General features: G+C 38.8%; 1 protein-coding gene across 6 annotated transcripts in view; it reads right to left on the minus strand.

Annotated features, from left to right (window-relative positions):
- The window catches only part of MATN2 (matrilin 2), a 68693-nt gene that overhangs the window by 42003 nt on the left and 10077 nt on the right, over nt 1–16613 (minus strand). For all 6 annotated transcript variants that reach the window (XM_083823333.1, XM_083823332.1, XM_083823330.1 and 3 more), the window contains exons 3-4: nt 4126–4695; nt 515–637 (exon numbers count right to left, since the gene is read on the minus strand). In XM_083823333.1, coding sequence (XP_083679459.1) covers nt 515–637; nt 4126–4695 — 693 coding nt within the window. The remainder of the gene's footprint in view (nt 1–514; nt 638–4125; nt 4696–16613) is intronic.

The raw sequence follows: 16613 nt of genomic DNA on the forward strand, positions 1-16613 counted from the left end.
TTTTGAAACTATTTTTTTAAAGGTCCTAAGGCTAGACTTCAAGCAGAGGTTGAGAAGAATTTTCCAGAATGGCATGTTATTTCCCAGTTCTCCAGTATGGGGTTTATTCCACCTTTCTGTACCACTTAGTATTGGTTGCTATCTAGACAGGTTACTAAATTAGTTTGACTCACTTCATGTGGGATGATGAAACAGTTCCTTCTTTGACTGTTGTTTCATTCTTGATCTTATTGCACCAATAAATTTCAAAAGCAACTTCATGTAGTTACAGTTTACTTCTGCAGAGTCATGTATAAAAATTAGCTTGATGTATTTCATAAAGGCTTATGAAAACTTCATTTACAAAAAGAAAAAAAAAAGGCAAAAGAAATACGACTTTACATTTTTGGACTCTTTGCAATGATTAGCATTAATTACATACTGAGCTCAGTCCTTTATGAGCCCAGCTCAAAGAGCATGGGATGTTAAGTGCTTTTTGGGAGCACGAAAGAGAAAAGTTAAAAAGATAACATACTGCTGCAAGTTTTCTGGTCAGCATTCAGGATGTATCCTTGTTTACATCTGCATTCATAGGAGCCGGGGGTGTTTATGCAGAAGTGATCACAGCGATGTTCAACTATACTGCACATATGGGGAACTGAAAGAAAAAAGTAAGAGGTTATTAACTGCGTGTCACAACTAAATAATATATGGTTTAAAAAGCTTTACCAAAGCCATTTAAAAATTTCAAATTAAATTTCAACAGTCAACACAAAAATGGAAGCTTAAACTTACATTTGAGTGTAGGTTTACCAAACAGTGTTATATGTCTATTCCTAACAAAAATAGGAATTTATATATTAGCTGTCTAGCTGATGTTGGTGGCATGATTTTGGACATGAAATTACATGTGGAATGGAGATATAAACAAACCAAAAAAATTACAACAGAGTATCTGGAAACACTAATTACTTGGTGGTTCCCTGAAAACAATGAAACAAACCTACCACATTCAAATTTAGAAAATAAGTGTAACTCAAGTACAAACTGTTCTAGAGAACATTTAATTTCCTGAATGAAGAAAATAACCCCACAGCACAATACGAAAGAAGAATGACTGGAAAACAACTCAATGAAGAATCTTGCTTGCTTAGTTATTAATTTTGAGGAATGTATGGGCAATGTATGACTATAATGAGGTGAAGCATCTCCAAGACTCAGTAAGGAGGAGCTGAGCTGAGCTACATGCTAGCGTATAACTCTTCCTGACTATTTTTTTATCTGTTTATATTTTATGTCTCTAATAGCAACTAGTAAAATGCAACAGACTGAGACAGGAAGAAGAAGAAAAAAAAAAAGAATAGTGAGCCTATTCTGTCAAATTCATTACTTAACTATTTTTCCCCATATCAGCACTTTTTGGGGAATTACTAAATCTCATTGATGTTTTCCTTCTGCTAGAGCACTGCTCGTATGTCATTCCTATAATGAGCAGGTGAATTACTTCTCAGAGAACAATGCGAGGAGAATAATATATTCTGCTCAATAACAGTTAGGGATTGATGTGCTCCTTATTGTGCTAGGTTGACAAACACCAAAATTTATGGAATAGATATTCAATGGTAATCTAGTAGCTACAACAGAAGCCTAAAAAATAACATGTGGTACGTGTGGAACTTATGAAAAAAAAGTGTTTTTTTTTTGAGATACATGCTATGTATCCAGTCTTGGGAATGGTTGCCAGAGTTATGCATTTATTACTAATATACAAACCACCACAATTGCCAAATCTCCCAATCAGCTTTTTTTGAACTCTTCATATCCTGCCATAACAAAACTCCTCAAGTATTTTATCTGTGTAAATACAAAGCTGCTGGACCTCTTTCAGCTGCAAGTGAAGCATATATTCTATTACGTTAAAATGCTAAATGATCTAGAAAATCAGACCACTGAATGCACTGAGTCAAAGATTTAAAGTTAGTGGACGGTCTTGATAGTTTTAGCCCTGTTTCTGTGCCTCCATTCCTCCAGTGTGAAATGGGGATGACACCATTATCCACTTTTCAGGAGAATAATAAAGACTATTTTACTCCTGATGGCTCCAGCCTGACTTCTGTGTCTTTCTCACTCTTCTTTTATTCATTCTACATCTCCATTCCTGGATTCTGTCCCCTCTTCTATTTCCATTCTGAGTTTCCAGCTCTTGTCTCATTCCTCATGCCTCTGATTTCCCAGGATACTGCTTCCTTCTCCTTTACCTTGCTGCACAGAAATAAAAAGGGGCCCCCAGGATCCCCTGGTCTCAACTGCTATGTCTGACACCACTGAATCTTTAGGAGCCAGAGGCAGCAACTGCAGTCTGACTCAGCAGGGGATGAAGCCCAGTCAGCTTAAATGGATTCTTCTGAGAATTTAGTTGCTAAGGTCTAGGACATCTCTGCTATCCATGGGAAACAGTGGTTAATTCAGTTTACTTTTTATGTTGTCCACTGAGCTTCATCACTTGGCCAAGTTCTCTTATCTTCATGGGAACCATGAAGGCACATTCCCACAGACACCAGGGCAACCCAGACCCAAAGACTAATCAGGAGTCAAGTTCTCTTCCCAAGGCATGAAGCCTAGGAGACTGCGTGCCGGGAGACTTGACCAGAGAGGGGTGCCTTGATTGCTCTAGGAAAGAAGCAAGGTGTCCAGATGTTTGACTCAGCTACAATGATAATCCCTCTAGGTCCACAGCAGGGAGAACTTTTAAAAGCTAACCCCATTTCCTGGGAGGAACCTAGGTGTTCCAGGCTATGAGATGCTTAGATTCTCTCTCAAATTTAGACAGCCGAATGCTGCTTCACAGCCCACACTCAACAAGACATTAAGGATCCTATCTGATGTTTAGTTCCTTAAGATGAAATCCACAGGATGCTAACACATTAAGTTCTGTGTTGAATTTGGGTTTTTAAGTGTTTTTTTTTGATGTTGTTGGTTTTTTTTTTTGGATCTCACCTTCAGCTCCTGAAACAGCAAATGGTGTGGAGGCATTCACTGAGTAAAGGAGGCAGCAGCAATCCTTGTCGCCTCCATACTCCTCCATCTGCAGGGGGATGGTTTTATTGAGGATCACGTGTATTTGGATTTAAGATGAACTATCAAACTTTAATACATTTACTGGGTACTGCCTAGTCAGAAAAAGATTAAGTAGTACTTGTACTGGATTCATTTCTAAAATGCTATTAAAAATCCCGTAAAACGGAGTTTTGTAGCATTTGCTGTTCATTCCATTTAAACTCTCAATCCATGTTTAGTTTACTCTCTCTTGGTTTTTAAATGTATTTTACTACGCCAGCTAATACCACAGCAAGGAAGAAACAGGAAAAAATCTATTATCTGATGAATGTCTGTGATGATGTTCTGTGCTGATGCAGTTCATCTGGAGCTCTATTGCTCTTTGAAACAGTTTTGGAAAAGACCAAGTAAGGAAAATTCTCCAGCCTATCCTGACAATAAACCTCAGTTCTTTCCTGGCAAAGGCATCATAAGAGATGAGTGAGCATTCAGTCTCACCATGCATTCTTTCCCTGGACTCTGCTGAAAATGCCTCCGTTTCATGCCATTATATTAAGTACAAAGATTGGAATAAAATTAATTATATATGCCAAAATATTTGTAAAAGGTAATTTTGTATCAGGGAATTACAGATGGAAGTGATTTATCTATTGTAAATTAACACCTATTAAAATATTATTTACTTTATGGTATGAATGAATAATATCATGGTAAAGGTTTTTCCTAAATCTCTAGGATTTTTCATCTAAATCTAGATGAAACAACTTATCTAATGCTCAAATAGCAGAGGATTGTAAACTAACTGCTGTTATGCAATGAATAGGAAAATCATGGTATGTGTGTTTGCCTCGCTGCTTATGACCGTTAGGAATTACATCACATTTTGTGGCACGTAGCAGTAGAATTAGCTTTTCCCCATATGTATGATTGTTGTTCTGAATGTTGTCTAGCTACCCTCCCTTTTTTTTCAGCATATATATTCTAACAGAATAGGTTCCACAGGACAAAAAAATGACAATGCATGACTTTTTTTTCCTCTTTTTTTTTTTTCCAATCTATGTATTCAAACCTACGTATAAAAAGCCTTACCACAAATTTTAGTCTGGAAGGCAGAGGTCAGTGTTTCAATCTGACTGAAATTAGCAACCAGAAATACGTGCTCTTCATGCGGTTCACTCCCAATGGACTTCAGCGTGTTCATGTCCACTCTTCCCACTCCAATGGCAAAAATCAGGATTCCTGAGTTGCGAGCTTTCGCAGCAATCTCTGCCACTGGATCTTGTGGTCGCCCATCTGTCACGATCATGATAATGCGAGGCACGTTCTGGCTCAGAGGTCGAGCCCCTTCCGACTCTGAAAACGCGATGTTGACGGCGTACTGAATAGCCAGCCCAGTCATGGTGCCAGTCGCCAGGTGCATCATTCTCTTCACTGCTCTCTCAATCTCCTGCTTCCTCCTGAACGTCTTCAGAGAGAACTCGTGTTTGACAGTGCTGCCGTACTGAATCAGGCCCACTCGGGTGGCATCGGGACTGATGTCCAGGAACTGCAAGATGGTTAAAATGAACTCCTTCACTTTTTCGAAGTCGTAAGGACGTACACTGCGAGAACTGTCAATGATGAAGACAAGATCCAGACGTTTTCTGTTACAAGTATTTTCTAGAGGACAAAACGAAAACAACAATTCTTTACAAGAATTCTGAAATGCAGATCAGATTAGCTTGACCTGAAGTGTCAAACATGCTGTCTAAACAAATACCCCGACAAGTGTTGGCAAAATACAGGAAAAATAGGAGATGCCAGAACTAAAGCTACTTGGGCAATCTGAATTTGGTCTCTGGTGAACAGCAGTAGCTGCCTGTTACTTGATGAGTATATTATTTTCATGAGATCAGTGCTCAGAACAGGCACTGTTGAGACTTTGACCGCATACTCCATGCAGGACGGAAACCCTCTCTGAATTACATAGTTATTCTTGTAATGGGCTGCACTTCAATGCTTGCTGTTGTAGTGCCTGAGAACTGAGAAATCCTAACGGGATAGCACTCCAATGACACAAGGTGGTATTAGTCCTTTGTTAAAAACAAAGAAACAGACACAGAGAAATCCAGGTCAAAAGCATCTGTTAATTGGAGTGACTGATCCAAGACGTGAAGGGGCTGATTTTTCAGGGAACTTGGCACTAAGGAGCAATTTGCATGTACAAAGTACAGCTCTCAATGACGTCAACTGCAGCTGTGAGTGCTCAGCACTTCTGCAAATCAAACCCCATGATTTCAAACACATAATTAATGGCCATCTGGGAAAAGTCGAGTCTATTGGACTAGCTCAGCATCACACTGAAATTCTGTGGCTGCACCAGAGACAAAATCCAGTTTTCTACAATGGCGTTTGACTTGGAAAAAAGACCGCTCGTACACTTCCTGAAATTTTCTGTTTCAGTCATCAACACAGCCTTTTTTTCCAAGAGCCACTGAAGCTGAAATACCACAAGGTATGTCTATGATAACTGCACAGACGGGCAGATGAAACTATTGTGGGTAACAGCAGAAGCGAAGGCTGCCCCTTCTGGTCATGCTACGAGCTTTCCAAGGCCCTGGGTACACCCCCTGGCTTCTGCTCAGCATCCATTGCTGACATATGCGAGTTGCAGGGTGAGAATGGATAAGGACTGGCCGTTCACTGGCTTTTCCTATACAGGAAGCCAGCACATGGCAGGCTTATGGCAAGCAGAGGGACGTGAGCTATGAGCCTTGCCACAGGAGGCTGTGTATGGTAGAAATTTAAAAGGACTTTAAAAGACTTCCCGGGATGATGGTGATATGAAGTGAATTGAGGTTTAATAGAAAGATTACAGGAAGTGAGAAAACTCACCAAACTGCAGTAGCATCCTCACCTTACTAAGCTGAGGTGCTCTTAACCAGGAGCGTCCCTCCCTGCCAAACCCAATTCAATTCCCAGAACACTCTTACCCATCTTGTGCGCTGAGTGAGGCAGATGCCCTGTGGAAAAAGTAGTTATTTGATTGTATAATTAAAGGCCGTGTCATACAGCACAAGTACAAGTGGGCCAATCAAAGACTCAATTGGAACAACATCTGCCTCTCCACAAGCCTTTACACGAGCCCAATTGTGACTGCTGATGAATGCTAACCACGTATAGCTGCCAACGAAAGGGGTGAGAAGGATGCCTATTCTCACTTGTTAACTCAGAAGCCTCTTTCATAGATTACCAAGAACATTTGTGGGCACAGAATGAAAATGCTCTTTGATGACATAAAAATGCTTGGATTTATTACTCTGCAGACTACAGTGTGGCTTTATTCATAAGTGTAGGAATATGCTCGAGTTGCTTAGTCTTTCAAAATCAGAGCATGTTGAATGCAAGCCAAACTGAGCAGAAAAATAAAAATCCCAGTTCTGATGGAATACATATATCCTGACACATTAACTGTTTTACAACTTAGTAGATCAATGACACATCTAATTATTATTTTTACTAATATGAGATATCCCAGCACAGTTATAATACAAAGGTAACACTAAGATAAGACTTGATGGAGCAGGGCAAGGAGAAAGAAAGATTCAGAAAGAAGGCCAAGAATGTGTGCGTGCCTATGAGGGGAATGACAGAGGAGGGCAAAATGACTGCTATTTCAAAACACAAGCCTTGCTGTTGAATTTTTTTGAATTTCAGGGTGGATTTTCAATTTGAATGTATAGATTCGGATCCCAGTCTGAAGAGACTCAGTTCCTGATTTTGAAGTCAGGAATGAATCTTGATGGGAAGAAACCTGGAGAGCATTAGTAGATAGTACTACCAGAAATACCTCCCATCGTGCAACATTAGTTATGCAGAAGAATGTAATATAGTATATTTCAAAACCACTTTCCATAGAAAAATTCTATCTACAGAAATGCCAAACATTTCAAAATAAATAAATAAAAAAATTTAAAGTCTTTGCCTTCTGGGGATTTTTAACAAACTTGTAATTATTAATGTTGATTCAGCTGGGTTCCATGAAATATAAAGTATAACTCTTTTACTAAGCAAAACTCCAGTTGGGTGGTATTTTGAGGAGTGGCAATCAGTAATGGCTAACAGATCTGAACACTCATCCCCTCAGATAAACTTTCAATGATGCCCTTTTAGCAGTTCCATGGTTTTGCACTTGCCCTGCAAACTATAACTTCTTCCTCCTACCAGCTCTTAAGTTTAAACAGAGAACTTTCTCAGAAGTTTGGCAAACGTCTTCAAACCACAAAGTAACTCCCTTCTACAATTCTTATGAGCAGTGACACATTCATTGAGAAGAGCTACTCATCCAGAAACCTATATCTAAGTCAGCACAGTTTTTGTATTGCCAACACAGAAGTTAAAAAAAAAAAAAAAAAAAGCCTCAAAATGTGAGATATATTATCCAAAGGCAAGGCAAGGCCAGGAAAGGAAAGGTCAGGTCAAGAGTAAACACGTTCTCCTCCTCTGCTCAATACCCAGTTTCTCTAGAAATGACAGTTACTGTGATGCCACCTCTGCCAAATGAACAATGCAAGGACATTTTGGTTCTCCCTGGAAGAATCCAGCTGGGTTCCAACTAGAGATAGATTCATAAAGTACAGCTCAAAAGAGTACTTCATATTTCTAAAGCTGAAAATTTTATTGAGTTACTTTCAGTAATCGAAACTAAGCTCAGAGGTCAGCTGCCCCACATTCACAGCATTAAATTCACCTTCCCACTAAAACAGAGTGGCTCCATGCAAACTGCCTGCTGGGAATAACCCCTGCCCCCCATATCCTCTGCATCAGGCACAGAAGTTGCTTGGGGAGTGCTAATCAACATGGGCCAGAGACAGCTCTAAAAATTTAACAATAATAATGGTGGAGTCCCAATGCCCAAAAATGTCCCTTGGCATTATTTAATTTATCGGTATCCTCAAACATTTCCATTTTGGGATATTCAAGCTGAACACACTCAGAGGATCCAAGTTTTAGATGATAATTTTTTTCAACAGTTTTTGCAAGCTGTCTCCCTTGAAAAGATTGTTTAAAATGAAGTTATTTATGTTCTGTTGTTGTCCTACATCTTTACAATTACTTAATTACTCCATTTGGTAAATACTACACCAGTGTTAAGATATTTAGACACTGAAAAAGTAATTTATAACAAGTAAATACTAGTTCCATGAAGACTTTTGCTATAGACTAAGACAATTTAAGCAAAAGGAATGATGAGATCAGCTAAGAAAAAATGAGATCATAGACAAATTGTTGCCTGAGCAGGCGATGCATTAGTGACAATTTTAAGATTCAATAGTTTGCGTTTCTTAGCTCACTCTACAGTGATGTATATACAAAAATTACATGTGTGAGATTGCCAGCAACAACAAGGTTTATTTATAGATTTTTATCTTTATCTGAATAACAGAACCGAAGTCTTCACTCAATTAAATAACAGGAGAAGACTATTCTCCCAGCTAGCACATTATAAAACTTCTTCCTAAATTTCCTTTCTTTCTTTGTCATTTTATTACTTCATTGTCCCTCAACCTTACTTGCCTTTCTTTCTTTACAAAACTTCTTCTTACAAAACTTTCTTTCTTTACAACTTCTTTCTTTACAAACCTTGGTACAACTCTTGCCAAATTTGTTGCAAAATGCATGAACCTGATGGTATCAATTATTTCTTCTTAAAGTTCCAGAATTGTGGTTTTCCCTGGCTGAGTATCCAGCCAGAAAGATCGGGTTTGACAGGTACAGATATTTCCAAAAGATTTCTCAGTTCAATCAGAAGGTTTGACCTTCTCATTGTAAAATTGAGCAAGCACACAATACTCAAATTTGCAATTCTTTCATACATACACCAGGAGTAAGACACTCTGATGGGAATAAAGGCATACGTACCTATTGTCTACATACACCTTCTAGGAAAGTGCAGTAGCTTCATTAGCAAAACTCAAGCATGAAGCACACAGCAGTAAATTTAACGTTGTTCCTGTTTGGAAAACACATTTTGTGGCTGTTGCCAGGAATAAATTAAAAATAGCAATAATTCCAAGCACTTCTTGGCTCTAGTGAGATACTTTCTGCAAGCTTACTTCCACCTCTTTTCTCATTCTAATTGAAACACATGAAAAAGGGTGGTTTGGTGGATTTCAGATATAACCATCCCTAGCTCCTGAAGTAGGTGCTGGGAACTGCTCGGTACCCCTTACCTGGCACATGTATGTGCTGCACTTGGTCCTGCAGGTGACTCCACCTCTTCCCAGCTGTGGAACAGACCACGGGTCCAAGACCTGCCCCCATACTCCCTGGCCCCATCCTTGCTCTGAGATGTTTCCCAAACTCACTGGCCTCTGGCTCCAACCCAAAGATTCATTATGAGTTTGGCAGCTCACCCACTCCTCCTTACAAATTTCTTCATCTGGGAGCACTCTCTAAATGGAACACAGCCTCCAGAAATCTCTTTGTTGCCTCTGACAAAATCTTTTCGGAACTTCCAAAATTTCTGGGAGAACTGTACAGCAGTAGGCTCTTATCCACACTTTTCCATTTCCTTCCACATGCAAGTTCTCTACTACCAGTCACAGCAGGAGTTGCATTACCTTGCTCTCCTTTCACCTCACTATTTATATTACTTCCCTGTCATCTGTTCCAAAGTAACAAGGTCATTATTAGCATAAAGTCTCTCTAACTCAAGCCCCAAACTGACTCCTAATACATCTCCATTTCTTTACCGAGACTGGTGCTGCCTCTGGTATGAAACTAAAGTATGTTGTAGGGATGTTCTCAAGCTTCTCAGTTCTTCTTACAGATTTTATCGTTTCTGAGATGGAAACTGTTGGTTCGCTGCTTTCATAGCCAGAAGGACCAGGGACAGAGAACTGGGGTTGCTTTCCTTTGCAGCAGGGGAACACCAGGACAGAGAGATGAAACACCCTGGTATCCCTATGTCAGTCCCAACAGCATCAACATCTACCCACTGCATCCTACCAGCATCAAATGTTGTATGCTCTCAGCTGAGTGTAGCTCGTACACATAAACGATGAGGAATTTGTTTTCTGAGACATGATGGAGAAGCCTTGTGGTATACAGAGGTAATGCCACTTTGAATCCAGAAAACCTGGAGGCATTTACTCTGCCTGCGACTGTTGTTTCCTGCACAAATCTGTGAAACGACAAATCCATCATAACCGACACAAAAAAGGCAGCTTTATAGGAGATCTTCATATCTTTCTCCTCGAAGATCTGAAACTTCTATCTTGCCCCAGCTACCTTGGATGCCACTCAAGGGACACAGAAATTACTACAGAAGGAACAGACAGAACAAGTAAATAGCTGTTAGTAGCAGTGTCAAAAATTCAGTGGAAAGAGTTGACTAATAAGTTTGTGCTGTCCTCCTTTCAGGACATTAGCATAATATTTTAAAAACTCCTATCCATACTTTTTTTAAGCCACTTGTGTCTTTGTTTATGGGGAAAGCTGTTAGCAACCTCGACATTACTCATTGATCAGCTGACTTGAAACCACATATTTCTATCCATTGGTAACAGTTTAAGTACTAGGCTCTTCCAGAATAGCTTCAGAAACAGCACCACGGGATACTGCCATATAGCATCTCCCACTACCCACAAAAATGCATAGGGCATCATTCCCACTGGCAAACCATTAGTCCTACCACTTCAGCAGTACTTAAATAAGGTCTTCTCCAGCTTCCAAAGCATTTTAAAGAGCAAATCCCCCTCTTCAGCCACAATACTGTCTGATTATCCACACACGCCTGTAAAATGAGCTATCCCTTAGGTTATGCAAATGTTGTTTCCAGGCTTTTCAAGTTAATTTTGCACATACATGGGTTTTTTTGTTTGTTTGTTTGTTTGTTTTTGTTGTTTTGTTTGTTTTAATTCTTAAGCTGAAGTACTCACACTGAAACCAACACCACACTTTTGAACATTCAGTGTTCTTTTTTTGGCCTGATCTTCCTTCCAGATAAAAATGCAAAAGAGGCTTTGAACTCTTTGAGAATATACATAATAAAATGGAGTCTCTTATTTTACTCTCCAAATTATTGTCAGGACAAACTCTTTTTTCAAGCAGAAGTGGCATTTCACAGTAATTTGTGGGGGTTGTAACAAAATTTCAGAAATACAAAGAGCATTTGCAGCTTGGTACATGACTCAGTTTTTTTCTGTAGCAACAGATATTCTTTCCTCCATGTGGAAAACTTACAAAACGCTTAAAAAAAAAAAAAGGGAAAAGGGAAAAGGGAAAAGAAAAAGAAAAAATGGAAAAAGATAAGAGCATAAGAAAATGAAACAAAAGGAGAAGACAGGAAGAAGGAAGGAGATAAAAGTGAGAAACATAAAGGCTTTGAGGAAATAACTATACAGAGGAAATCTTATACATTATACTTATGCAATACAGAATTATTGCAGAAAAAATTGAAAATTCCTCATGCTACTAGAAATCCAGTATCACATACAAAATTAATTACTGAATTGCTCTTTAAATGGCTGAAAATTGAATGCTATTTTATAAATGACTTAAAAAATTAACTGTGAAATCCAAATACAACAGTTGGCAAGCACAACATTGTTATGTGGCTAAGAATTGCTAACACAAATCAGAAGCCAGGCTTTCTGATCTCCCTAACAGCTGGCTGCACATGAGCAGACTCAGTTCACAAATCCCTGAAGCCTGTCACAGCCCCAGCTAGCCCACAATGCTCATTAGTTGGGCTGTTTTAGGGATAAAAACTTCTGCAGGAACAACTACCCAGGTAGGGGTACGGTCACCACTCACTTGTTGCCTCCCCAGACTCCAAGACTCCTGTTTGGGTTTTGGGAGGCTAAGCCACAAGGCAGACCACAAAGCCTGAGAGCCACAGAGAGAGGAGAGGGCCTTTCACTGCCAACAAAACTCAGGAGCCTAAAGAGTGAAGGGGCTGGACAAATGAAATTTCTGCTGCTGCTTCACACCAGGGTCTGGGCACGTGAAACTCCTGCTGCTGTTTCAGACCAGGTAGATAACAGATATCAGCTATCGCTGGGAAGAGGCTGACAGCTGAGATATTAAGATGAAAGCTGAAGCTTGAAGCCTTAGTATAAAGACCACAGGAGACCTCCCAGCTATCACTACTGTAAAGTAAAGCATGGGATTGCTAATATTCCACTACAGCACACTGATTGTACCTACACTACTCAGAAGGAAGAAACAAGTGATTTTGCAGACTATAAAATGCTTTGCTCTCATTTTCCAAGTAACATAATCTATATTTAAACGTCAATTTTATGATTTGATTAGCAAGAGTCTAAACTGTATGTACTTGAATACCTTATATCCTTATAAAAATTTAGTTACCTTTTAATTAGAGAAGGATTTTAGTTAAAATGCAACTGAATATGTGATAATTCAGAAGATGTAATTCACAACCTCTTCCTGTCTTTATCTATAACCAGGAATAGTTTTGACTTCCCCAGATATATCAGCGTAGCTTGTCAGGAACATGGTGCAGTTATCATGGCACAATCCTGCCTTCAATTGCAATGCAGACTTCAGTTGCAATGACCCTGCTTAACGTCTTTGAGGACAAAAAAACTTGGCAGGGTTGCATTTGTGTGAAGAAATTACATGAACACACATGTTGAGGCTGTGAATGAGATTCCTACAGCTGCTATCACGTGGTTCAGCAGTCCACATTAGCAGGATTTAGAGACCTCTGGCCAGCACTGAGGGTATAAATGTCCAATAAACTCAATCAAAACTACACAAATCTTTCCTGTACTCCACAGAAGCCTTACAGACTGTACACACTTTCATCATGTATTTTCCCTTCTCACTTGTGGCTAAAATTTAACCCAGAAAAGTTAACTGGATAATGCTTTCAAACCCTGAAGTTATATACAAACAAGCTTATGAACTGAGTTGGATATAAGAATGTTTGGAATAATTTTAAGAGACTAGCAGTGATTCATAAATTTAGTGAGCCATGTGTACTTCAAATTACTTCCCCTCATATTATTAGTGGAACCCTATACATTCAACCAAGAGATAAATCATTATATATTTTGCTGCAAAATATAATTCAACACAGACAAGGACACTTGAGTTTAGCCACAGTTTCTACTGAACAGGGGCCAAGAACATTTCCCTCTTGGCCTCCTTTCCCCTCCCTTTGTTTCAATTTTGTGCAGTATAGTAAATCTCTTGTAGTTTCTTCTGATATCATGCAGCATTTAAAGAAATGCCCCCTAGATTAGCTTTTTCATTCACTTAAGTTGTTATTTTCAAAAACAGGTAGGTGCACGTTTTATATTCCTAAGGAACAGATGGAATGTCATTGCTTACAATACTAATCCACAGCTTATTCAATTATTCCAATGCATCTACTTCAGAGATCCCCAAAGAAATATGCCTATGATGTGACACAAAATATATGCCCTGATTACAAGAACAGAGTTCACCAAAAAAAGCCAACCCCCCAAAAAACTTGTGGGTTTTGCACAGTTCTGACATTTTACTTTGCTTTGTTTTATAATAAATGCCTAAGATGCAGTATAACCATTGCTCCCCCTCCTCACCTCCCCCGACACACAACATCAAGCACAAAAAAGCTGCATCTTGCAAGGACTGGGTATGTGCCACTTCTGAACCTGGAACCTGCTGAAAAGTGCTGTGGACTTCAGACCACTTCCTTGAAATCCCAGTACTGGGATCACCTCTCTGAGCAACTGATTGAGAGCTTGGCCAGTCAGTCCATTTAAGTGCAGATGTCCATCTCAGTTATACCTGAAGGAAATTAGCTAATGTAATAGACTTCCTTTTATATTTAAAAACATGTAGCCAGCTATATTCCCATTACTGCTTTTCTTTAGTATCCAAAAAGCAACACTAAGTTGGCAAACTGTGCTTTCACTGATCTGTGTGTAATCTAACGAAACAGCTGCACTCAGCAGGAACAACGATTTCGTCAGACAGCTAAGTAAAAACTCTTCAGAGCTCTCGTAAAACCCTTAGAAGATTCTGAATCAAAAAGATTAATTTCCTTTGAGGTATCAGGATAAGCCAAAGGATCCAATACTCAGGATCAAATTATTGATAAGAGGAAAGAGAAGGTAGGTTTTAATTTGTATGTCACTTAACGGGAGAGGGGACTGTTCTCTGCTTCAGAAAAGACAGATTTCCATGGGCCATCCCATCTCTTTCTGTTATTTCACGTGGTCTTTCAGGACACCACTCCACTCCAAACACAGATACACCTACATTAACACATTGCTTTCCAACAATGTAATATATGTTCTGTGAATATGAGAAATACGCAAATATTTTCTCTCTCTAAACAAACTACTCATGTTCTGCAACTAATATGCTGCAAGGATGATTTAGGAAAATGTTCATGAAGTTAATCAAATCAGCATAGTTGACAGGTTTTAAATACTCAGGAGTTTGTTTCAGGGTTTAAGGAAAGAGAAGCGTGAAAAGTCAAACCTACTCAAAGCAGTTTGACTTTCAAAGGCCACGCTGAGTTCCAAAAGCTCTGTGTTCAATTGCACACAAGATACCAGATTTTAATGGAAATGTTTAGAATTATTACTATAGCTAATAAATCATAAGCTCAGTAAAGTTCTACAAAAAGAAACCAATACACATTGAGGTTTAGCAGAAAGACTGGGGATAAGAACACAGAAAAGACATAGCTCATTCCTTCCGAAAGCTTTCTTAGAATTTCCTTCCTATAGTTTATTAGCCCTAACAAGACAATTAACAGCTCTATGAAGAATGACTGTATGGCTGCCAAAAAAACTAAATCCTCCAGAAGCTGGATCCCAAAGTACTTGTATCTCTATTTGGATAATACCACAGGATTTTTCATCTGTTCCATTTTGCTTATTTATATTGCCAGTTTCCTACAGCAAGGACTTTTTCTTCTGTATATAGCCACTACTAGTATTTTACCAGTAAATACCTGTCACTGCAGTGCACTTTGTTTTAAAAATTGGCAAAATAGAGAAAAAAATGAATAAAATTTTGATGTTACTAATACTTACAACACATAATCCTTCATTCTAGTCCTAGAAACAGAGACCTCCACTCAACAAAAACAACAAAAACTACTTGAACTTGAATTGCTTTTCCACATATCCATTGGTTCTTTGCAGCTATATTGCTCATTTTTGCCTGCCAACCAAGTCTTTCCACAACAGCAGCAACTGTCATTGCCACTATTTGTAATATATATATTATATAGAATGGAACAGCTTCTAATCCCTGTTAAATTGCTCTAAGTCTGAGTGATTTTATTAAGTCAATAAAATTGATGCCACTGAGATCATGATTTGGCCCAGCTCTTTCTAGTGTCATTTAAAGAACAGTGCAGCTTTTGAGCAGAATGGCATGCATTTTACACATTCTGTTCTTTGCAGAGAGGCACGTTTTAACTATGCCACTGCTCATATGCAACTGCAGAATTTGAAGCAGGTGACCTAATTTATTGTAACAGAATGCAAGGTCCAGAAGGCTGACTCCAAACTGCCACGTAGTTTTATGGGCTGGACCAGAGAAATGTCCCAAGTTTCTTGCATCATTTAATGTCTCGAAAAGGTTCTTTCAGCCAGAGCTGCCAATACTGTTTGCATCCTGCACATGCCAAACCGAATAGGAATACAGAAATTTCCAAATGCAGGGGCCACAAAATTGCCCGGCTTTTGAAATATGAAAGAAATAATTTAATCTGTACCTTTTGACTTGATATTTGGTGCTAATACTTTTAATGTATTTTCTACCATTTAAAATATGAAAAAGGGACTATAGAAGATCTTTTTTTTTAATCACAGAAAAAAGGCAAGCTGAGAAACATGACACCTGTTAGTTTCTCCACATTGCACCTATTGCATTCATTTTGTAGGGAGACAGTTCATTTCTTGAAATAATAAGATAGGATATTTGCTGGAGACCCTGAAAGTTTCAGGAGGGACTTCTGTTTAATCTCATTTTAGAGTTTAAGATCTTAGAAAGATTAAGAGTCTTGTTGAATAAGAGTCTTGTTGAATAAGGAGTGAATGGGAGTGTTTCTCTTTGCTGTTTCACATCCATGCCTTCTGATGGACTAGGTCTCCAGAGCTGTGGTTTTCAGCCTCCAGTTGCTGAACCCCAAGCATCTCAAGACCACATCTATTACTTCTGATAGAGACAGTAAGAAAGGGAACTGGCAACGATCAATGAGAGAGATGAACCTATGTTTTAAAATACAACAGACACAAGCTAACTGCCAAATTCTGTCCTCAGATTTTTGGCAAAACAGGAAAAATAAGCTACTCATTATGAATAAAATCAACTTGACAGAATGAAGGGATTAACATCAGGTAATGTAACAAGAAGCCCCATTTCAATAGCTAATGATTTTAGTTCAGTCACCCTTACCCAAAGCACATATAAAAAGCTAAAGGTTGCTTGCATAGTAAAAAACAGCTTTGACAGAACCTCCATGCACCAAAACATATTTTCTCTAAACACTGAAAATAAGGCCTTTTTTCCAGTACAAGAGTCCTGTAGCAAATGTTTATTTCATGGCACTTATATAA

This window comes from Anser anser (assembly GCF_964211835.1).
Source record: "Anser anser genome assembly, chromosome: 2".
Lineage (NCBI taxonomy): Eukaryota > Metazoa > Chordata > Aves > Anseriformes > Anatidae > Anser > Anser anser.